Source organism: Alligator sinensis, unplaced genomic scaffold, assembly GCF_000455745.1.
Source record: "Alligator sinensis unplaced genomic scaffold, ASM45574v1 scaffold288_1, whole genome shotgun sequence".
NCBI classification, from domain to species: Eukaryota; Metazoa; Chordata; order Crocodylia; family Alligatoridae; genus Alligator; species Alligator sinensis.
Genome location: NW_005841876.1, coordinates 1,460,361 through 1,483,801, shown reverse-complemented (window position 1 = coordinate 1,483,801; position 23,441 = coordinate 1,460,361). Strand labels below are relative to the sequence as shown.

The window sequence follows — 23,441 nt, the reverse complement described above, 5'->3', positions numbered from 1 at the left end:
GTTTCCTTAGAAAGCCTGTGCCCAGTATCTCTGGCCAGACTGCAGGGGACAGAAGCTTCCAGAAAAGTGCAAAGTCCCCAGATGGGTAAGCCCTTTGCCTCTTCCCACTCTCCCGCCACCAGATGACACTGGTCCTCCCTCCTGGCAGTCTGGCCAGAACTGATTGTCTGCCCAGCTTGGCCAGCTCCATCTCAAATCAGACCCAGGATTGCCTCATCAGGGCCTGACAATCAGCTGATTGTCAGCCCACCACACTGAGGACCCGAGCCAGCCTCAGTGCAGTTTGGGAATGTGGGCAGCAATCAGCTGATTATCAGCTTTGGCCCCAACAATCCAGACCACGCCTGAGCCAGTTCAAATTCCCTGTGAGGTTTGGGGGCTGACAATCAGCTGACTGTTGTCCCTGATAGGACCTGTGGGCGCTCCTCTTTTAACCTACCAGTGCAGGAGTATCCCAGAATCAAATGATCAGGCTCTCCTTGCACTGGCAAGTACTAGTGATGTGACTGGGATCTGACCCTTGATCCCATCAATCGCATCCTGCCATGCACATGTGGCACTGCCTGAGGCACAACTGTTGAACATGAACATATGTCTAGGGCAGAGCTTTCCAAACTGTGTGCCGCGACACATTAGTGTGTCGGTGGCAGTGTGCAGGTGTGTCGCGCAAAATGCAGAAAATTTTGCGGAAGGGCACTGCGGAGCTCCCTTACTCGCGTCTGCTTCCCTTGGCCCCTCCCCCGCAACTGAATTACCGTGTCGCGAAATGATGCATGTCTAAAAAGTGTGTCACCAACATGAAAAGTTTGGAAAGCTCTGGTCTAGGGCTTCAGACATCTGTTCATTAGTGTCCAGCTTAGAAAAGATATTGCATGAGCAGTGATTACTTTTGTCTCCACGTAGCCTTCAGTTGCAAAGGATAACACCACCATCTTTCCTGTTGTTCAAGGCTATGACCTGGATGTCATACTCTCGAAATCCTCACATCCACTCTACTGAATCATCATCATGATGCCGTGAAAAGCACAGCCTTGCTCTGTTATATTCTTTCAGAACATTGTTATAAAGCATATATTCTAACTTATTTTCTTGACTATATCACTTTTTTCTTTGCACCTCTTATGGCTCCCTCTTCTGCAGCACCTCAAATATAAAATACTTGTTTTTATTTTCCAGGCCCTTCACTGCCTCTTCCCTCTCTAAAACCATCTCTTGTAAATGATCATGGTGTTACACTTCATGTTTCCTCTGCCAGAGATACTGACTGGCCTTCTTCATCCACTCGTTTAAACTTTCAGATTAGCACTAGAGGAAGACAGAAACTCCCTGTAAACATGTATAAAGCTACTTCATTGACCTCCCTGTAATTATTCTTTTCCTTGATGTCTTCAAAATTCCCACAAAACTCCTATAACAGTCATGCAGTGGTTTCACTTATCATACTGAATAGTACTGTGTCGATAAGAATATACTGCAAAATTTAACCTTACAAATTAAGCCAATGCATAGACCAATGTATACCACTTTATCTGAATTTTATTTGGTGCACTGGAAAAATGACTATCAATGATCTTTTTCAGGGTTCTTCTACTCTCTCAGCTTCTGTGGTTTACAATGAGCATCTACGCATCCCCTGCTTCAGAGCTGGGTAGATGACAGGCACTCTGGCCCTATCTTGCTGAATCAGCATACATTAACATACCTTCCCTGCTGGGAGTGGGGGAATTTAGAGAGGGCATCTATGCTATGCTAGAAAATATTCCTCAGCAGTCCATTAAGGGAAGATTTTAAATTTCTTTCACCAATGAAGCCATACAAAGGCTCTATGGAATGACAAACTCACAGTCTTCTTATCTGTGAAAGTGGATTCAAGGAAAAATATTTAAAGCCAGTTGTTTAGACTCACATCCTATGCTGCTGACTAATTTCTTCTTAGCTTCTAAGATAGCCATGCTAATACTGTTACATGTTTAAGCACCTTTCAACATTACTGATCATCAGGGGTCCTGGTTTTCTCTGATTTAAAAAAATCCTCAATTTTCAGTTAAAAAAAGTAACCTTAAATCCACATTTTTCCATGATTTAAATGAAACATGTTTCATATCTATAATATTAGCTGTGTTTAATTTAAATCATGGAAAAATGTGGATTTGGGGTCGCTTTTTTTAAATTGAAAATTGAGGATTTTTTTTAAAGCAGAGAAAACCAGGATCCCTGCTGATCATTACTGATTAAATTGAGTCATACTAGGGATGAACAAAATCAAAGTAAACTGTCTTGGATGATGATTTTTGGTAGATCACAAAGAATCATGCCAGGCATCTCACAGTCTTCACAAGGTTCAATTCTGGGTTTTTTCATGTCAAGATGTATGTATAGACAAGAGATCTCAATGCAATACGGTCCTTAATACAGGGTCAGGAACACACCCTTGATATCCAGATCTGTATATCCTTCTCATTAAATACTGGGAGAACCCTGACGTATTTGTGCCAGAAATGAGTGAAGAGCATGTGGATAAAGAGGCACTCACCATAACTTAACCCAAGCAAGGTAAAAGTGAAGTTGGTAGAAAGGTGGAAATGATATCTAATAAATATCTGGAGCCAAGACCTCACCTTTCATCAAAGGCATGTTTTCTGATTGTATAAATCTCAAGATCCTGCTGGACTCCTCACTTGCCCTAGCCTTTCTGGATAAGGCAGATCTAGGCACAGAGGCCTATGCATTTGTCACCCTGAAACTCAGCTTTAGAAGCATCTCTTTAAAATATATTGGGAACAAAAGGTGCCCCCTGCCAACAGTGTTTGTCCATTACTCAAAACCTGAGCTGTGTAAAGATTTTGCATTGAAAATATAAGCTATGCCAAAACCCCCAAAGCAAACCAGACCTGCCTGTTCAGGAACTCATTATGAATGTTTGAAGAGCAGATGAATATTTATTTTATTCCTGTACATCTTTGTCCTTTGGGCACCAACCTTCCTGCCTTGTACAGTCTCAAATCTCCCCAGGTGCATGCAGTTGCTTATGCTTCCCCACACTTCTTCAAAATGCCCAATTGCTCTCCCAAAGTGATTTATTCATGTGTCCTTTCAACAGATTTATCTGAAAATAATGACATATTTAGCATTGTATCCAGCTACTTACATGAACTGCCTTTTGGGCCTGCGGAGCCAGGGAATCCTTTTGGTCCAGGCTGACCAGGAAAGCCAGGTATCCCTGGATAAGGAGCTGAAAAACCAGGTTCTCCCTTATAACCTTTGGGTCCCATTTCTCCAGGTAAACCTCTTTTGTCCAAGCCATCTGAAAAGGGAAGAAAGTCCCCAAGAAACTGAGAATGATTCCTCAATGACAGTGCTCAGATAAAAATGACAGATCTGATAAATAATAGGGGGAAATGCATGTAAGTACTTTCCATGAGGAACTGGTGTAGCCATTGGATCAACACAGTGTGTTGGTGTCACAGAATCATAGCAAGGTTTGACTGAAAGGGGCCTCTAGAGGTCATCTAGTCCAAGATCCCGCCAGACAGTCCCAAACAGGAGCCACACAATCCTTTTCTAATCTATTACTAAAACCACACAATCAAACCCTGTCACATAACTATAAGGCAAAGCACCCTAACCTGTCACAGGTAAAACAAAGGGACAACAGTGGTTAGTGTCCTGCTGCTGCAAGGATTTTTAACATGTTCAAGAGATCCAAGGAAGAGGGCTTTGCCCCCACAGTCCGTGCCAGTCTGACCATAGGACAGAATTGCTTCCTAACTCCAAATGTGAGAAACGGTCTGACACTGAGGGAAGGGATAAGACCCTCTAGCCAGGAACCTCCAGGTTTTAGTCCCAGCAGGTGCACTGGCACACACCATTCACAATCTCCAGCTTTGGCTGCAGTCAACAAGCAATGCTTCTGAGGAAGGCAACCTTCTCCCCCGATGCTTGTAGCAATAGGAAGGGAAAAAAAATATTTCCTGGCCCCATGTTGCAGCCAGCAAAGCCGAGAAGCATGGGAAATACTGTATGTCCTTCATTTTGCTCTACAATATTGTTACCCTGGTGGTGCAATCGCCTACTCTGGAAATCTTCAAGAGGAAACTAAAGTCACCTTGCTGGGGTCACCCAACCCCCAGTTATCTTTCCTGCTTGGTGCAGGGGGCTGGACCCGATGATATTCCAAGGTCCCTTCTGGCCTTACAATCTACGAATCTATTAATTTACCCCTTTTGCAAGACCTGGTAAAAGTTATGTCAGAAACCAATGACAGACACAGGAATGGACCTTCATCTTCCAGTTCCCAGTCTGGTTTCCAGCATATCACACTCCATATTCCCCCATCTGCATGGCTGTATCTTATCCAGACATTGTCCCCTTCTTGCAATAATGCTGATTAAAATTGCAATGCAGTGGATTGCTACACAAGTCCATATTTAGATCATTAAATGGCAAAATATTACCAAGTCCATCCGATGTCCCAGGCCGACCAGGAATTCCAGGATTTCCTTTTTCCCCCAAATCTCCTCTAGGCCCAGGGAAACCTGTTACTCCTTGGTCACCTCTGACACCTGTAAAATGCATCCCCCATACCCAAGAATACAGGTAAATCTATTGGAAAACACAATTGTTCAGAAAATAAATGTACATTTAAACAAACAAATGCAGTATTAGGCCTGGTGGATGCCATTAGCTTCTGCATTGGAAACATCTCAGAGCTGTCCCAGAAAACATCAGTGTGATTACAGAAGGATCTAAACCCCCAAAATATACTTCTATGAGCACATTGTTTTGGGGTTCAACCATAATCCATGTTGTTAAAAAGTGCCAAATTGCTGCTGTGTGCTAAAGAAAGCAGAACTGCCCTGGGAAAACCCAAGCAGACCTATGTCACTGCATCCTGTCATAGGAGCTGTGCTTCACGCTAGGGGTGTGCAAAATGGACCTTATTTGATTTGGATTCAACCCGAATCAGGGACAGTGATTTGATTTGTTGATTCGGATCACTGTCCCCGATTCGATTTGGCTGAATCTGAATCTGAAGATTCGATGCTGATTCGGCCATAGACACAGCTGTAAACGGTTTTTCTACATACCTCAAGGTACCAGGCACAGCTCATGAATGCTGTGATGCTGGGGTGCATGAAGTGTCCCACAGGAGTGCGAGGGCCCCCCCGCATTTTTGGCAGCGAATCTTGAAGTGGACTGGAAGTACTTCTGGTCTACTTCCAGGTCTGCCGGGAAGCAAGCAGGGAGCGCCTTGCCCTGTGCCCCCCTGGCTCAGCAATCAGCCATGGGGGAACCCCAGGTGCCCCCCCCAGACCCAGGAGACCCCAGTTACTGAGCTGGGAGGGACACAGGGGGGCCCCACTGCATAGTCCCCGCTGGACCTGGAAGTGGACCAGAAGTGCTTCTGGTCCGTTTCTGGGTTTGCTGCCAAGCACACTGGGGAGCTCCCCTTGCTCCTGTAGGACAGTCCATCCACCCCAGCATTGCAGCATTCATGATCCACTTGGTACCTTGAGGTATGCAGAAAAAACATTTAAAGCTGTGCCTGTGTCTGAATCGCTGAATCGTTCCGAATCTCTCCAAATTGATTCGGAGAGTTCTGGTTCAATTCAGAGAGATTAAAGGGTCTCCTGATTCAATTTGGATTTGGAGATTCGGCTACCAAACCGGGATGAATCTCTGCTGAATTGAATCAGGGTCTGAAGCTTTGCACAGCCCTACTTCATACCCCACCTTCTCTGTGGAAGATGCCTTCACTTGCTGGGGCTCTAACGGGCATGTGGCACTGTGCTCCCTTCTTGCAAAGGACTTAATTTATGTCCAGCTGTTATATTTGCTTTTTGTCTAAGCTTCATTTGGCTAGACAGGGCAAAATGCATATCCAGTCTGTTTGCCTATTTTTCCACCTTGCATAGTCTCTGTTACTGTCCACTATGTAGAATTTGAAGGAAGGTGGGAGCCTATGCCACAGAGTTGCTTTCTTTTGTTGGGGAGAGAGAACCATATACACATAGAGGGGACTTTCTATATGTATTTATTGGATGACCACTGTAAATATCTCATGGTTTTAGGAACATGTACTGTTGGCTACAAATGTCCAACTCGGGATCCTTAAAATTCTAGTTTATTAGGCGGATTGAACACTGTAATCATAAACCTTGGGGCTGGTCCCCACACACACACATGCACACATGCACACACATACACACACACAGTAGCAGGCTACAGAGTCAGGTATACCTATCCTATAAGCGCTGGAGTCTGTTGTTGAGGCTTCTTTCAGCGTGGTGTTATCTTCCAGAAGGGAGTCACCGGCTGGTCCTTCTGGCTGGACAGGTCTGGTCGAGTTGGAGATCAAGAGGGTGCCACTGAGGGTCACTTTTCACTGCCTTTTATCTGTCCTTGGCAGACTTTGGTGACTCCCCAGTTTTCAGGTTTGCCCAATCCAGGGGTCATTGACCCTCATGGGACTTCCCCCTCCTCGGTGGCTACTGGACGGCATCTGTCAGCCCCAGGGGTCGCCCGCATGTACGTGCAGGTTTGGGAGTCCATTGATGAATTTTGAATAGGGCTCTGGGAGCGGTTGATCTGGAGATACTCAGCCCAAAAGTTGGTCCCCAGCGTTGATTAACTCAGGCCAGGGCTTCTAGCCCTTGATCAGTGATGTTTAAAGATTTCCCAGTTGCTACATTGTCTTCTATTGAGTTCTTCCATTGGCTGATCTGCAGCTTCCAGGTGTTAATTGCTGTGTGCTACCTTGTTACACATTCAATCACTGATTCACTCCCTCTTTCAGGGGCCAGCCTGATACAGTGAAGGACAGTTTGATTCCTGCCCTTGTTAACATTGTTACAATGTATAACTTACTAAAACACATTTAGTTGAAAGTTGAAAGGTGAGGAGTATAAAATATAAGCTACAAATGCTATGGCACACAAATAGATAAAAATACCAAAATACAAGGGGAGATACAAAATGCACACACACAAATTTCAAAACACAATTCCTTATCTTAAAGTGAAAGAAAGAGGAAGGAAGGAAGAAAAGGTAGAAGAGGAAAAACATATCTAAGTAGGGGAGAGCAACTGCAGGCAAGAGGAAAAGGGGCTTTCTGCTACATTATTATAAACAGTGAAAAGTTCACAATATGAACTTGTCAGTGGAAAGGCAAAACTTTCTTTTTTAACTGAATGTTAAATTAAGTGAAACAGAACTTCCCATATTTGCAAGACCTTGTAAAAAAATGTGGAGATGACATCTAACAAATCAAAAATATTTTCATTCTACCATAGTAAAAATATGGCTCTGTGATGCATGTGAACAAGACAGACTTGAGGAATGAGTCTTCAGAAAAACTGGAACACGTGTAAAAAACTTTAAGGCCATTGTGTTTTTCTAAATTCAAAAATTATTTATAGGATTGACCTTGAATTTTAATAAGTTATCCTTCTTTTCATTGGTGTTTTACCACAGGTTAGTAAACTCAAGTTAGGTAACTTGAGTTAAGAATTTTCTCCTTTGTGAGAGCAAGGCTTAAGATGAAGGAGGGGTTGGGTTCCTGAAAACGAGATGACTTAACACTCTTAGGATTCATGCCTGTGTTGAGTAATACATTAACAGACCAGACTTATTAAGGGATCAGAGTTCTCAGTGTGTCTTGCTTTTGCTATGTTTAGAAAGTGGTAAAATGGATACGCTAGCAGCAACAGAAGTATTCCAAGCAAAGAAGACGTACCTTTTCTTGGAATGGGATAAGGAACGTAAGCAGGCAATCCTGGAATACCCTTTTCTCCCTGCTCTCCCTATAGGAATAAAAGAATACTGAGACATTAGCTACTAATTGATATATTATCTATCACATTTAGAAGAAAGAGGGGTGAATATATTTTTAAATTCAGTGTATGGGCTGGAAGCATAACCAGTCAGAGTTTTAAAAGTATTTAGCTACCTACATGAATTTACAAAGTCCCAATGATTTTAATATCAGTAGGGGTTAGGTAATTTACTTGCTTAGGCCCTTTTGAATATTCCTCTAGCTATTTACCTGTATCATTAAGTCCTTTGAGAATGTGACCTTAGTTAGCTAGGGTCTTGTACAGCCCTAAGTCCCTCTATCTCCATTCCTCCATTTTCAATTTTTCCCATTTACTCATGTTTCCTCACCCCCTGGTCTCTCATCTTGCCTATTCAGACACTGGGGGCAGGGGAAATATTTCCTCTCTTTCCTCAGTTCCATAGTATTGCATAAATAAGTAGATTGTAGAAATTGTATGCCTTCCTCTGATGTATCTGGTAGAGGTCACTGATAGATACAGGGCAAGATAAACAATTGGGGCATTTGGCAACAAATATTTATTTTATTCTAATAAATAGAAGCAGGAAGAGAGAGAATCTATTTTACTAATTCTGACAAATTAAATTAACTTTTAATGAGCAGTAAAGTACCTTCATTCCTTTAGGACCATCATAGCCTGGGGAGCCATAAAATCCTGGAGGACCCTGAAACAGATAAAAACATGGTTGCCTTTTTATGTTTTCTATATCTGAAGGACAGCGAAGTTAGTTTGCCTGTTTAAGAATCTTTTTGGTTGCCAGATTGTTATCATTATTTTAATCTGCCTAGCGGGTATTTATTTATTGTCTAGCTCTGATGTTCTTAATGTGTAAGACCATGCAACAAAGCTGAGAGGTTTACTTCTGGGAACAGTAATTTAGTCCTACCTTTCATTTTTATGGTATATGTTTTGTACATGGGGTCACATCCTAGCCCTGATCTGACCATATCACAAAGACATAGAGCAATACAGAATGGGTGGGACATGAAGATGTTGCTCTCTACGCAGATCTTGGGATGGAAACCCAACTTCAGGAGGAGACACACAAGAGATGAAGGTGGCTGCCTAGGGCACATATTCTCTAGCTCTGGTTGTTATGGAGATAATGCACAATATTTGCATTGTTCCCTTTGATACCGGAAGATAGTGGGGTTTCTCTTAGATACCCGTCATTAACCAGGGGCAATGAATAGATCCATACAGGTCTGGGTATTGAGTCTGCATTATTAGACTTACATTTTTCCTTTAGTTAGGCAGACGTGTCCTACTTGACAAAAGGAATCTTTCAGCACAGGGGCCAAATCCGCCATTATCTACTCCTTCTGGAGGCCAAGGAGCACTGTACTCCAGGAAAGAGCCATAGAACTGTCCCATTGCCACCCAGGTAAATACTAGTATGATACTTAGTTTTTTTCCCAAGCCTGTCCCTTTTGTCCCATGCAAAAGGGATCCTGCAGCTTTCTTGGCTTTGTCTGCATGATTCTCTGTCCCTCCAGAATGACTCTGTGGACCCCAAGTGCTGGTGCATGAGGCTGGGGTGTAGATTCACCCAAAGAACCTTGTCTGCCTGGTGCATGAGGCTTGCATGCCATGTGACTGCCCTCAGGGCCTGCAGGGCTGATAGAAGGCCAGAACTATCTGGGATTAAGGTTCTAATGCTCCTAAATTCCTGTGTCAGAATAAAGTAGTATGGATATTCTTTTAAAAACAGTTCCTCCTTTTCATGGCTAGGAGAAGGCTTAAGTTTGGCTGTTCAATCAATTTCTACTGGATGCAAAATCAATTTTAAAAGCAAATTCATGCTATTTTAGTTAGAGGTAACTGAAGGCAGAGAAGATGCAAGATAGCTTTTACAGGGGACCATAACAGTCATCAAAATGCAATGTTTTGAAACAAGATGAAGCTGAACAAAACAACATAGCAATATGCTTTACCCACAGCGCATTCCTTAGGCTTCAGTGGGTGCGTCTACATGTTCATTAATGCACCTTAGATAGTGTGCATTTAGTTTAGTACTTCCTTAATTAAGTGCTAACTAAATGCGCAGTACCTAGAGTTACTGCACAGTAGTGCTGGCGCACAGTTATTTAGTGACACTAACTGCGCATTAGTCTAATAACACTGCATAGTAGGCTATTAGCACAGTTTTTGACTGTGTTATTAGTCCAATGCACAGTAAGCATCTTATGTAGAGGTGGCCAGCCATGTCTAAATTAGACTAGTCTGTGCATACCTTAGATGGATTAGACTAAAATGGATTACTTTTAACTCCTTCAGACAGGGTCTGTGTCTCTGTTACATGACTGTACTATGTTAAGTACAGTGGGACTGGATACTCAAAAGCTCCCACACAACACAGAAAGTATTAATACAATTTTCACTACAGACACAATAACAGTAACATATAACATTTTTATTAAATATATATCTTATTTATTTTTCCATTTATTTTTATATATTTAATTTAATTTAATCAATGATGCACCCAGGTCCGGCACATACTAGCTTCTTAGAATATATATGAAGTGGCTGAAATCTAGAGCAGCTGTCAGTAAGGTACAATATGTCCTAGCACACTGTTGGGCATCTCAGCTTATGAAGCTATAGACATGAAAAAAAATGAACCTGAATCTCATCTCACACACACTGGTTGTATATCAGGGTGATGTTACTGACTTCAGTAAAGTTACTTCTGATATGCTGGGATGTGAGTGAAGAATAAACAATATTTTATTTTATTTTATTTTAATATTCTCTATAACACCTGCATTTTAGAGACAATATCCATATACACTCCAGAAATTCTAAAAACTTTAACCATTACAGTTATGTGGATCCTGACCTAGTATCAGTCGAAATCTTATCACTGACATTAGAGGAGCTGTGTAATTTACATCAGCTGTGGTTCTCAGCTGACATTTTTATACATAGCTCCTAAGCTTAAGAGAACAGTGAATTGCACAGAGCAGTGATTTTAATAACTGGCTCCAGAAAGCATTTAGGGAACGTTAAAGTATTGCAAAATACCACAACACTCTGCAAGATACCACACACTGAAACACAGAAACCTTCTTTATAAAGGTTATCAAATATTGTCAGAAAACTAAGCAGTGTTACACATTAGGTGTAAAATCTCTATCACACTAGGTGGAGCTATGGATTTAAAAGTGGTCAGGAGATTCCTATTTATCTGCTGCTCATTGCATGTGCACTGAAAAGAGTTAGTGGCAGTTCTTCCACCTTTCAAAGGAAGCGATTCTTTAACTTTTAAAATACTATAACTGCTCAACAACAGTTCTAAGAAAACAAAGTTCTTCAGATGCAACTTGCGCATCAGGACATCTTATTGGAATAAAAGTAAATGCCGGAAATGTTTTTGTCAGGATTCAAATTAAAAAAAAAAAGGTCTAAGGAGCCAATAAAAGATTCTGGCATGCGCTGAGTTTCAGTAAGGAGAGCTGACTTTTATTGATTGCATTGGCTTTCAGTGTACACAATATTGATATTTTTTCTCTGCCAACCCAGCAGTTTTGTGAATCACTGTGAATTTCATGTAAGTATTGGTACATTTTTCTGCCAGGCCATTTTGTTAGCATAATCAGGGAAGCATAAAGCATGTCTACACATGCTTATTAATATGCAGCAATAAGCTGTGGAGCTTATTACTCAGGAGTTTATTGCTGCTAGATGTGCATCTGCCCTGGCTGACAGGAGCACCTGGGCATCAGCATTCCAGCCCAGGTTGCTCTTCCTGGCTCAGTGTGCTGTGGAGGGGCTGACTGGGGTATGAAGATGCTTCAGTGTCGAGTTAGTCGGCAGGCAGCCCCTACACTGAAGCATACTTGTGGCCCAGCCAACCAGGATAATGCCTACATGTGCAATACTGCAGTTTTTTACTCCGCAGCAGGATAGTAATTATATTTACTGTCCTTGTTATTTACAAGTACAATCCTGCTGCAGAGTAAATTAATTTACTCCAGCCTAATAGGGGCACATGTATAGATGCTGAGATGTTTACTGCACAGCTAATTAGTCAACTAATTTTTTTACCAATTAGTAAACATATTGTATAGACATGCCCATGGAGAAGCAATTTATGCCCCTAGTCATAGACTTATTAAAATGCCTTGTAGGAACTGTTTTTAACGCTGATTAAGGGAACCTTTTTCTATGCACAAGACAAAAACATGAGTGCTTCCATATCTGACAGAATGTTATTTTAGACATCTCTAAAATAGAAAGAAATTTCCTTTAGGAGGGAGAATTGACACTCAGTTTTTCCCTCTCTCTATTTAGCTTGTTCTCTGAAATGCATAATGGCACAAGACCGCAGACCTCTACAACATCTGGTTAAACTGAATGAAACAACAACAGGATGTAAAAAAAGTTAAGGAAATCATGCTGGCTATAATGGGAAATTGAATTCAACACGCCTCATAACATTTAATAATGTGTCGAACCCACTTGCAATAACAAGCTTTAATTATCAGTTAATTTTTTTGATACCCCCAGAATGAAAAAAAGTCACCTGGCCCATAATGTCAGGTTGACCAGTGCACATAAATTCAGATTAGTTCTGATCTAATTTGTGTAGTGTAACTGAGATCTGAATGTACCTTTATTTCTCTAAAAATAAAAGTCAGAAGAGACCACTCCATAGGATTACTTATATTATTTAGTTTGCGGGTGGGGACAGAGGGCAAGGAGCAGGGGGGCAAGGCCAGCGGGGTGGGGGTGAGGGCAGGGGAAGGACAGTGGGGACAGAGGGGAAGGAGCAGGCAAGGGCAAGGACAGTGGGGAGGACAGTGGGGACAGAAGGGGAAGGAGCAGGGCGGGTGAGGCTGTGCTGGCCTTGCCCTCCCCCCTGCTACCAAAAGGTAGTGGTGGTGGAATGGACAGAGCAGGAGGTGAGACCAGCAGTGCTAGCCTCACCCCCTGCCCTGTGCTCCCTGGATGCAGTGGTGGCACGAGGTGCTGGGTGGCAGTGCTCTGTCCATGACCCCCCCATCCTTCATGGGGAGGGGAGGCAGGTGGATGTGGGCCGGGTGGATGAGGGGGAAGCAGCCTGGCCCCAAAACGGTGGGGCGGTAGGTGAGGGGGGTCAAGCAGGGCCTGCCCCCCCAACGGCAGCGGGGGGGGTGGGACCAGCAGTGGGCAGGGTGGAGGGGGGAGCACTGGGCCCAGCCTGACCCCACAATGACAGTGGGGATGGTGGGGGGGCATGCTGGGTCCAGCCCGGCCCAGCTCCAAAATGACAGCGGGTGAGAGGGTACTGGGCCCAGCCCCGCAATGGTGGGGGGGTGGACCCGGTCCCAAAATGGCAGCAGGTGGGTGGGTGGGGTGCTGGGCCTGGCCCGGCCCCACAACAGAGGCGGGGAGAGTGTGGGGGGAGGCGGGCCTGGGCCCGGCCCCGAAGGTGAGGGGGGGCTGGACACAGGCCTTTGTTTCCGCCCGCACCCCCCCATCATTCTTGATGGGCAATTGGCTAGTTATATCATAAATGTATAAAGTCTATAAAGCAGGAACATTGCTTATCCAGCATATTGCATGTTATAAAGTCTCCTGTGGCTTAAATTACTATATTTTTTAGCATGCAATATATCTATGCATGAGGTATGCATTATGTTTGGGTGTGTCGTATGTGAGAAAATACTTAGGTGTACTTAAATCACTAGGTATATAATAAATTGGAATAATGAACTGTTTAGAGGTGAACTCTGCATATGATTAGACATTTTCCAGGATAAAACCTGCTTTCCCATAATCTTAAGATGTTAGTTCTATATGAAAAAAGGAACATGCTAGACACAAAGTTTGAGTTTTGCACTAAGTACTCACTGCTTCTCCAACAGGTCCCGGAATGCCATTGATGCCTGGCAATCCCTATAAAAACACAATGTCATTAAAAAATACAGTAACATCCCAATAAAATTTTTAAGCACCACCATTTACTATCTGACATCTCTACTCTGTTTGAAACATAAATAAACTGACCAAGCAGTTAGAATTCAGACTCCTTTTCAACCAGGTAGATGCAGGGTGCAAATACAGTAGGCTAGTTGATTTTGTGATCCTCTATTTTAAATTAAGATGTTAGTAAAGTGACCGTAAATGTTATGATCTCTAGATGTTGTTCGAAGCGTTGTTGCTGTCCCCTCTTTTCCCCTCATTTGTTTAATTCAGAAGCAGTGCAATGAGGGTAGGTTACATGGAGAAGCACCAGGAAGATGCTACACAATTTCTGTAATGAGACACATTCTAAATGCAGGGATTCTCAGTTACCTTATATCAGGGGTAGGCAACCTGCTAAGGCTGTGAGCCTCCTAGTGACCCAACCTGGGTCAGAGGTGAGAGGGCAGGCACTAGGACAATGTTGCTACTGTCGCTTTCTTCCTGGTGACACTGGGAAAGTGCTCACAGCCTGCATTCATCCCTGTGGGGAGTGCTCGCAGCTGGCATTCATTCTTGTGGCAGCATGGGAGAGTGTCTGCAGAAGGTGCCCCTGGCTGCTGAAAGCTACTGAAGTCCCGCATCTGCAAGGCAGATCCAAAGGCTGTGGCCTGTGGGCTGTAGGTTGCCAACCCCTGCTTTATATGCATATGCGTGAGTCTATTGGTTCCCTCTCTTTGCCTATTCCAATGGCCTTCCCATCTTCCAGAGGTAGCAAAGAACCAACTCTGAGGCACAAACTGGTTGCAAAATCACCCAGTGTTTGGCTTCTCCACTGCCATCACATACCTAATGGCAGACCCCTGGCTTTAATTGATCCCTACACTGTGCAGATGTCACCCTTAATGAACAACTTACCCTTTGGCCTGGAAAACCCATTATCCCCTCTTCTCCCTTTTCAGCTCGTGATGCACGTGAGCCCTAGGAAACATAGCAGGATAATTTGTCATTCTTGGCAGGTGAGCTTACGTACCTTACATTGAATTTACACAGTACAGTACATGTATGTACACTGTACAGAATTGGTTGTAATAACTGTGAGTGAAAGAAACTGTATATTTCTAGGAAAAAAGAGATACTCCACCATCTATGTCCAATGAACACGAATGTGGCATCAACCTTCTGCTCCGTTATTCAGGCCTGAATACAAGGCTAGTAAAACTGGTGTGAAATCTGACTTGAACCCATAGACCAGATAAGTTAATAAAACTTCATAGTTAATAGCATCAAAGACTGACAATCATCTGACAATCATCCACTTAATTATAAAGAAGTTGCTATGTTGCACTTGGGCTGCAGGGAAGGTTTGCAGGGATTGAGAAAATGTCAGTATATATGTATTTAATAGAATTTTAATAAGATTATATATATATATATATAAGAAACAGCAATTCCTAATATTTAAAATGAAAATTAGAAAATCTATTGCGAGAAAATATCTTATTTTGGCTACCTCATAATAAAGAGTGTCTGACTGCCTGGGGTTGGGGGCAGGGAGGGATTCCTATATAACATGGCATAGTATAATCTTCTATGATTAATTTAAGATGAAGGAAGAACAAAGCTGGCACATATGGTTATGCTGTGTCATTTCCATTCCTTGAAATATGAAGAGAAAAGGTATCAATATTAACTACAGCTACTGGTCTTTGATTTTTTTCAGTTGACTTACTGAAATTCCAGGCTCTCCTTTTTCTCCTTTCATTCCTTGTTGTCCCTAACATTGAAGAACAAAGAAAGATTTTAAGTATTTGGGGATGGTGAGCTTTTCCGTGCATAATAAATTATGTCTTTATAACATGAAATGGCAGGTATTTGTCAAAAGGAAACGTATTATTTTGTGTTATGAGTGATATCCTTGTCTTAAAAAATGTAGGTGTCATAAGCCAACCTTTAAAGATTACATATTTTTATTGCTTGCTAATTTTTTGACATGTGCTTTGGCATAAGGATCTGTAATGTCTTTTGAGAGAGATGCAGTTCTCTGTTCTGCTCAAGCTGGAAGCCTGCCAATATGAGCACCTTACAGGGGTACTACCGTGTCTGAAACAAGCTTGTTTATGAGGCGATACTTTGGGAATGACTGCCAAAGAAATACCTGTAAATAAATATAAATGCATCTAGTGCTACTCCATGATTAGCTGTGATTAGCTCATAGATTCTCTCGCTTCCTTCACCCCGTTGAAACTGTAATCATCATCCTCCATCTCTTTGTATATTTTTCCCTGGGATATAAAATGATGTTGACATCTCATTTTCTCTCTCAGCAATATTTATTTGTTTACTTAGACCCTCCCTGGAATGTGATATAAAACATGTGCTATAAACCTGTCTTTGCCATGCATGGTCTACTTCCCAGGAGCAAGCTAGCTGCCCATTACTTTGTGAGAGGAAATCAGGTATCCAGAGAAGCGATAGCTACCCTGCTTCCCATTTGACGTTGCTTAGGGCTTGTTCGCCCCCTGCTGAGCCCCTATAGGAAAATGTGGTATGTTGTAAGAAGAGACCAGAGACAAAAAAAACAACAAGCAAAGGGTATGTCAAAACTGAAGTCACTTCTGTAATATCAATTACAGTCCTGTAAATGGTCTATCAATGCACTAAAACTTGCAGAAACATTTAGTAACTCAAATTTCTCTTAAGAATCTTAGTCATATTCTTGAGTATCACTGCCACAGTCAAATCATGTCTTTGAATGCATTTGGATTGTGACATGAGAAACTGTTAGTCACAGAGCTTGCTTGAAAAAAAATAGAAAAAGTGTCCTTAGGATATATTAAGAGAGACTTCGTGAGAGGTACAGCATGAATTATTTTAACTTTACTAGTCACAAGGAATCTTTCAGCCAAAGACCTATGGTAATACAGGAACACATCGCAGGTACTCAATTTTTTTCCCTAATATTCACTGGTATGTAGCAAAATCAAAAAGTATATTTGAATAAGAATTTAGCTTTGCTTCTGCACAGAATTAATCACATACAATGTTTTTAATTACCTTGCAGTGATCGATTGAGAAGTCTGTGGAAGTTGTAAACTCTCCTGTAGATGGAAGCCCAGGAGGACCTTCGGAACCTCTCTCACCCTGCAAAAAAACCATGGAAATAGATTTAATATCAGCTAAAACAGCCTTACTAATTTATTATTAACATTTATAGTCTAGGTCCTAAGCTGGAACCAACAAAGCTACACAAATTTGTGCCAGTTTGGGATCTGACACTTGGACTAGTAATGTTGGGGGATGAATTTATTTCATAATGAGATCATGTATATCAATATTTTTTATTGTACTATCTGTTTCCTGGAAAAAATGCAAATAATCTTTTTTTCAGTTGCACCAGTCTGACTCCACTGATTTCAGTGGAGTTTCTTATGATTTATACTGGTGCAAGTAATAGCACATTCAGACCTAGACATGCAAAAGATTGCATGGCTGCAACATTTATTACAGTTGTTATTACTTTCAAAGTAAATAATTTTTTACTACATGTTATCATTGTGAAAGAAAAAGACAATAATTTAAACACTCCTTTTTTAATAAAGATAAGCATCACTGATCTGATTTATGATTCTGGAACTATTTAATTAATTTCCTTTACCTTTTCACCATTTACTCCATAAAAGCCAAGGCCTCTGTTGCCCTTGTTGTAAAGACAATAAATCATCAGTTAATAAATATACAGTTTAGATCCAGTAAAGATTTCAAATTTAAACACAATGAGTTTGAGAAGTGTCTGGGGTTAGAAATCCTTTGGATATCATTGTAGGACTATGATCACGTTATTACTTAGGTATGTTCTAGTCTTTCCTATAACAAGCATTAAGTCCTTCTTTCTTTGAGTTATAGTGTGAAAAGATTTCACATCTTATCTGTGGGGTTTTTAATAGAATTAAATGTTAGAAGGAAGTCATATATTTTTTCAGCTAAATATAATCTGATATATATGGAGAGATTACCTGCTCTGAGGAAACTGCTGTGGGCTATACCAGCTTGATAACCTGACTAAAGCTGGGTTAATTATTCTGGGGAACGCTGCCTGTATATAAGGTTGACTTTTGGGAGCAGACAGGCAACACATAGGCTCTCATGTTATGTGCCCTATAATCGGTTGCTAATCTTCACTGACTTCAGCAGATCTTGGATCAGAAGCATTGACTCAAAATCAACATAGACACAGCTTGTTAGAGAAAGACTTACTTTTTCTCCTCGAGGTCCTGGCAGCCCTGGTAGTCCCTATAAAAATACACAAAGGAGTATATTACCTTTGAATAAGGTGGTCTTAATTGGGTTTTCTTAAAACAAGACATTGGTAACTCTATAAAGAAAAGGAAGCAACTAGTAAACTGGATTCACTAGAATTCAGATAGTTAACAATACTTCAGATTTTAGCTATGTTGACTGTTTCATATTTCTCTAAAATATAAAACTGTTTAGTTTATTAAAATATGGGTGTGTCTACATCAGCCACTTTACTGCAAAGCAGACCAATTTGCTGCACAGTAAAGCGTCACTGTCTACACGTGCATGGCAACTAGGGTGCAGTAGACTAATTTACTGAGCTGCCGGATAGTCCTGTCAGATACAAGTGGTATTGGGCAGAGTAGTAAATTACTATATGCTTAAACACACATGTAGATAATGATGTCAGGATTAGTATATTTAGTTGCATTGATTGCACGTGTAGATACATCATATAATATTTACTATAATATTTTACTATAATGTTAAAGTGCCAAGATATATGACTAGCTCCCATAATAGGATAGGGATCTGCTATTTAAAAAAAATTCACTTGTTTTGGCTCTGGTAACAGGACCTCATATTACAGGGCCCTGATTCATCAAAAATTTGAATCACATGCTTATGTATCTTGCTGACTCTTGAAAGAGTATGCAGAGAATGAGGGAGTTATACACCTTATTTTACCTGCTTAACATTATCTTGTCTGACTACATAGAGAATGACTGTTAGAAGGAAACAAACAGGAAACAAAATAATGACAAAGAGAAGGTACTCCCAGAAAGAATTGCACAATTTCTTGAGGCAGCAATATTAACTGGGCAGTCCCAATTTTCCTGGCTTCATCCTGGGTAGGCAGTTAATTTTTTTCCCCATGTCTGAGAGTGGGATCCAAAGACTAAACAATTAAAGACCTTGCCCTAGAAAGCTAGGCAGTATGAAAAGGCAGCATCTGCTCAGAGAAAGAACTACAGGAAAAACAGTTGGTCTCTGAGCTCAGAGGTGGAAGTAGCTGGGCTTACTACCAAAGTACCAGTATTTACAAGGAAAGGCTGCAGTTCAAATGAGACCAGGTGCATATAACATGTTGTTATTTGAATTTTTCTTTCTGCTTACTATGTACCTTTGGGTTACTAAACAATACATTTGCTTGGAAAAACATGTTTCTGAGTCATTGTGATCAACCTCTGTTCTTGTTAACACAGTGGGACCAAGACCACTCTGCCATTTGGGCATTCAGTCTGGAAGCAATAAATCTTTGGGATTTCATTCAATACGAGGGAGAGCAGCAAAATCTGTCCCTTGAAGGAAGTAGTGGTGAAGGCTTGCAAAGGGGTAACAAGACAGCACATCCTCTTCCTCTGGAGACCAAGCTGGGAGTATCAGGTCTGGTCTCAAATGGGATGAACCATGGGTTTTCATTCCAGGAAAAGTACAAATAGAGCCTTGCTACTGGGAGAAAGTGTTTCATGAGGGAATGAAGGACAGGTCTCAGCTGCAGAGCACCTGTGAAATATGAGAGCACCATGGCAAAGACTAATCCAGATGGGTTTAGCTCAAACATTGTGGATTTGGTGCTAAGGATCTCGGTGTGATCTGTGTAAAGACTTGTAGAATCATTATGCATGTAGTCATGCTGAGGTGTATTATGTTTCCAAATCAGTAGCAGGGAGCTGGGGATGGGTGTGGGGAGCGGTGAGGGGGATGGGAGAGAGTTGATTGTGAAGGGGAAAAAAAACCTCTAAAGGGAAAGCACCTAAATAAAGCAACTCTGATAAAACAGCCAGAAAATTTCAAGCCTTCAGGAGGAGCAAAAGGGAAACCTACCCACCTTGGGCTTCTGCTTCTCACTTGTAAACAGAAAAGGATATATAGAGAGCACAGACTTTGTCTCAAACAGTTTTTAGCAGCAAATTCTTAACTCCAGTGCAATGTACTTTTGTAAAAAAACTAACTGAATGACAGGATATGATAGAACAATGAATTTCAAGGATGCTGTTGAGGGCAGCCTCTGTGTGCAGCACAGGGCAGACTGGGGAGGGGAGAGGCACAGTGGCAGATAGGGTTGGGAGAAGAAAGCAGAGAATCAGATCAGGCAGAGAGCACAGGAAAAGAAGCAAAAATCATAGCAGCAGCTTGGTAAAGGAGCACAGGGCAAGGAGCAGAAAGCTGAGCAGCAGAGGAGATAAGGGAGAGGAATTGGGCTTGCACTTGAGGAGGGTGTAGGGCTAATTTGTGGCAAGCCTGCCAAAAAGGTTACCCCATACTATTCCAAGGTATCTACTACTTGCCATTGTTGGAGACAGGATGCTGGGTTAGATGGACCATTGGTGGGACTCCTTATGTTCTTAAACTTTTTGGTTAATTTCATCATGAAGATATTAAAGAAAATACTTACTGGTTTTCCTGGCCTCCCTTTTGGACCAATAAAGCCCACAAGACCAGGCTCACCCTGAGGTCCCTAGAAATGCCAGGAAATAATTTAGAATTTTGATAGCTGCTGTCATTAACATGTTGATAAATTAGCAGATTCAAGGAAACACCACTTACTTGAAAGCCCTTAATTCCTGGCTCACCCATCTCCCCCTAAAAAGAAGAAAAGATTCAAGATACACTAAGTACTTGTATGCGATATTGAAAACTCCATCTTGTAGGTCAGGGATATTAAAAGCCATATCAAACTATCATACACAATCCAAACACATCATAACATCTGATTAAAATCCTTATATAGAAATAAATTTAATATACACAGAAAAGCCAGAGTTTGATTAGGACTAAATCTATTCCTGGCTTCTGGAATAGCCTTTAAGGTTGTGTGCAGCTGGACCAATGATAGAGCATCTTAAAGTCTTTTCATTTACAGTGGGAAGAAAATCAATCCCATGTTGCCTTTGGAAGGCAGGAGCTGCAAAAGTGTTGTCAAACTTCCACCTTCCAGTTCAGACTTAGAATCAAGACCACAATTTGTATTAAAAGGCTAAAACATATATAAGTTACTACAGTATGAACCACTTCACTATAACTATAAAGTATAACTATACAAATTACAGTACTTGCATATTTGGGAATAAATTGTAAGTTTTCATAAAAGGTAAATAACAAAATGCAAGCAGCATTACATACATCTAAAGTGGAGTGTATATATTTATACTGAGCTCTTAAAAAAACATATAATGATCTACGTATATTTATATAACAAACCAACCAAGTGCCTGTGGATTGCATGAAAATTTTATGAAAGATAACATAACAAAGAACACATTTGAATTCAATAGATAAAATACCTAAAGAATACTGCTGTATTCCCTGAATGATGCAAATGAAAGGTATGAAACCCAGAAATAATCTACTGAATGTGCTGGGCAGGACTTCAGGTTCACCATGTATACATCTAACATGTTCTACATACTGAGTTGGAAACATCCCCAAAACAAAATGTGTTTGGGAAATTTCCAGCACACCTACAATCAACATGTACTTGGCATTCTTTGCTGTCAAGAAGCTGGATGACTCCCCCTTTCATAGAAATGAGATAGTCAGGAACAAGTGGAAAGTAGCAGCCTCCTTGGAAACTACAAATCAGAAATCCAGCTGGGCCTCAGAAACCTGGTGTGAAGGCTGGAAGAACACCATCCATTTTTTAAAGAAACTTTGTATGAGAGATTGTCTATTTTCCAGTATTAAATACATACCCTGTATTTGTCTGCTATTTCAGGAGGAAATACATATGGTTCTCCCTTCTGCCCTTTTGGTCCTTGGGCTCCCTAAATTGACGCAAAAACACAAAATTAGCATTTCACATATATGAGTGCTTAAACAATGTTATAAATAATATCTGGCAGTGTTTTCACGTGTATATGTCCATACTGTATGAATGGCGACTGCCAATGTGTGGGAATTCATGTCACATGTTCAAAAATGAAAATTGTCAAGATTACATGAGTGAATTGTACAGCAGCCAGAAGAAGAAACATTCCATTAATTGGGAATTATGGTGCAGGGGTCAGCAAGACCCTCTTACACCCTAGAAAAATGGCTGCAGTTCCTCAGTGTTGTTTATGTGTATTGGTTAAACCATGAGATCCAAAGTCCAACTCAGCACAGCAACACCGTGCAAACCGAGAAGGTATTGCCACTATGGCACAGTTGGGACAATAATAATTGGCAAAAAAAGAAAAAAGGAAAAAAAAAAGAAAAATGAGGCCTAGAGCCCCACCAATGGTTCCCTTACACAAACTCATTACGTAAGACCTATGCAGCAGTGGGGAGTATTGAAGCAGCCCTTTTACACCTTGTTGAAAGTCACATTATTTTAGAAGAACAACTGGATCCAGTACTGCTGCTGTACTAGGTCACCCTCAGTCAATGGAGCATTGTGCAGATAAATAGAGGGCTTCCATACAGGCAACTAAAACCACTAAAACTCATTAAAAAAACAGTTCAAGTGTGAGATAGAGACAGAGAGGGTAGGGAGATTTTCCATTTAAAATTCTGCAACTATTACACCTAGATTAAATAAAAGTATGCATCAAAGGACATCCATTTACTTACTCTTATTTACTTACAATGAAACCAAATTGACCTGGGGGGCCATGGATTCCCTGTTCACCAGGGTCACCTGTTGTACCATTGCAGCCATCATGACCTGGTTTTCCTCTTGACCCTGGCTGGCCTGGATGACCCTGTGGAGAATAAAAAATGTGTTTATCCATCCATCTGCTTCTACTTTTCATTTTCCAGCATTCACACAGTTTTTAAACATTCTCACAATAAGCCCAAGGCTTAGATCCATGGGAAACTAGAATTTTCAAAGAAAGAAACAGACAGTGCTTTTAATATAGCTGCAGTTTGAACCAGATGCCCCAGACAGCATGAAAAAAATCAGTAGCAAAGGACCTTTTGGAAAGGGTAAGAAAGCTCTGTTCAATGCTCTCTCTGTTAAACAGAGAGCTAAACCAGCCAAGGGCTCTTATACAGGGAGTGATCAGGGACAGGGATTATTGAGGGTATACTGCTTTCAGCATTTGGCAGCATAAAAGTAGGAATAAAAGTTTCTTATTGGCTTTGAACAACTTCCAAGTTAGGAAAAAACATTAGCAATGTTTCTAGAGCAAGGCTGAGTGTCATGATACAGCTATGATACACACACATTGAAAGAGAAAGCAGCAGCTCAATACAAAGGAGTGGCTGGCACAATGGCAGGACCACATTATGAGCTTCTGGGCAGAGCAGAAAGGAGGGAACACCTAGTTCTGATTCAGTTCTGACTTAAAGTGGATTGACATCACCCGTACCTATTCCTGATTGGCACTGGAAGAGAAACAGGGAAGCTGTGTGCTTGCTATGAGCAGTTTTTTTTATTCTAGGCAGGACGGATCAGAGAAATGGGAGCCAAGTATTATTAGAAACCATCTC

General features: G+C 41.3%; 1 protein-coding gene across 2 annotated transcripts in view; it reads right to left on the bottom strand.

Annotated features, from left to right (window-relative positions):
* The window catches only part of COL4A2 (collagen type IV alpha 2 chain), a 225,864-nt gene that overhangs the window by 60,595 nt on the left and 141,828 nt on the right, over window positions 1-23,441 (bottom strand). For both annotated transcript variants that reach the window (XR_003092498.1, XM_006017230.1), the window contains exons 6-19: window positions 22,592-22,708; window positions 21,719-21,790; window positions 20,574-20,609; window positions 20,422-20,484; window positions 17,982-18,017; window positions 17,383-17,424; window positions 16,782-16,868; window positions 15,457-15,501; window positions 14,643-14,705; window positions 13,674-13,718; window positions 8,446-8,499; window positions 7,736-7,802; window positions 4,455-4,562; window positions 3,149-3,304 (exon numbers count right to left, since the gene is read on the bottom strand). Coding sequence is in view for 1 of the 2 variants with exons in the window: in XM_006017230.1 (XP_006017292.1) it covers window positions 3,149-3,304; window positions 4,455-4,562; window positions 7,736-7,802; window positions 8,446-8,499; window positions 13,674-13,718; window positions 14,643-14,705; window positions 15,457-15,501; window positions 16,782-16,868; window positions 17,383-17,424; window positions 17,982-18,017; window positions 20,422-20,484; window positions 20,574-20,609; window positions 21,719-21,790; window positions 22,592-22,708 (991 nt within the window). In the remaining variant the exon portion in view is untranslated. The remainder of the gene's footprint in view (window positions 1-3,148; window positions 3,305-4,454; window positions 4,563-7,735; window positions 7,803-8,445; window positions 8,500-13,673; window positions 13,719-14,642; window positions 14,706-15,456; window positions 15,502-16,781; window positions 16,869-17,382; window positions 17,425-17,981; window positions 18,018-20,421; window positions 20,485-20,573; window positions 20,610-21,718; window positions 21,791-22,591; window positions 22,709-23,441) is intronic.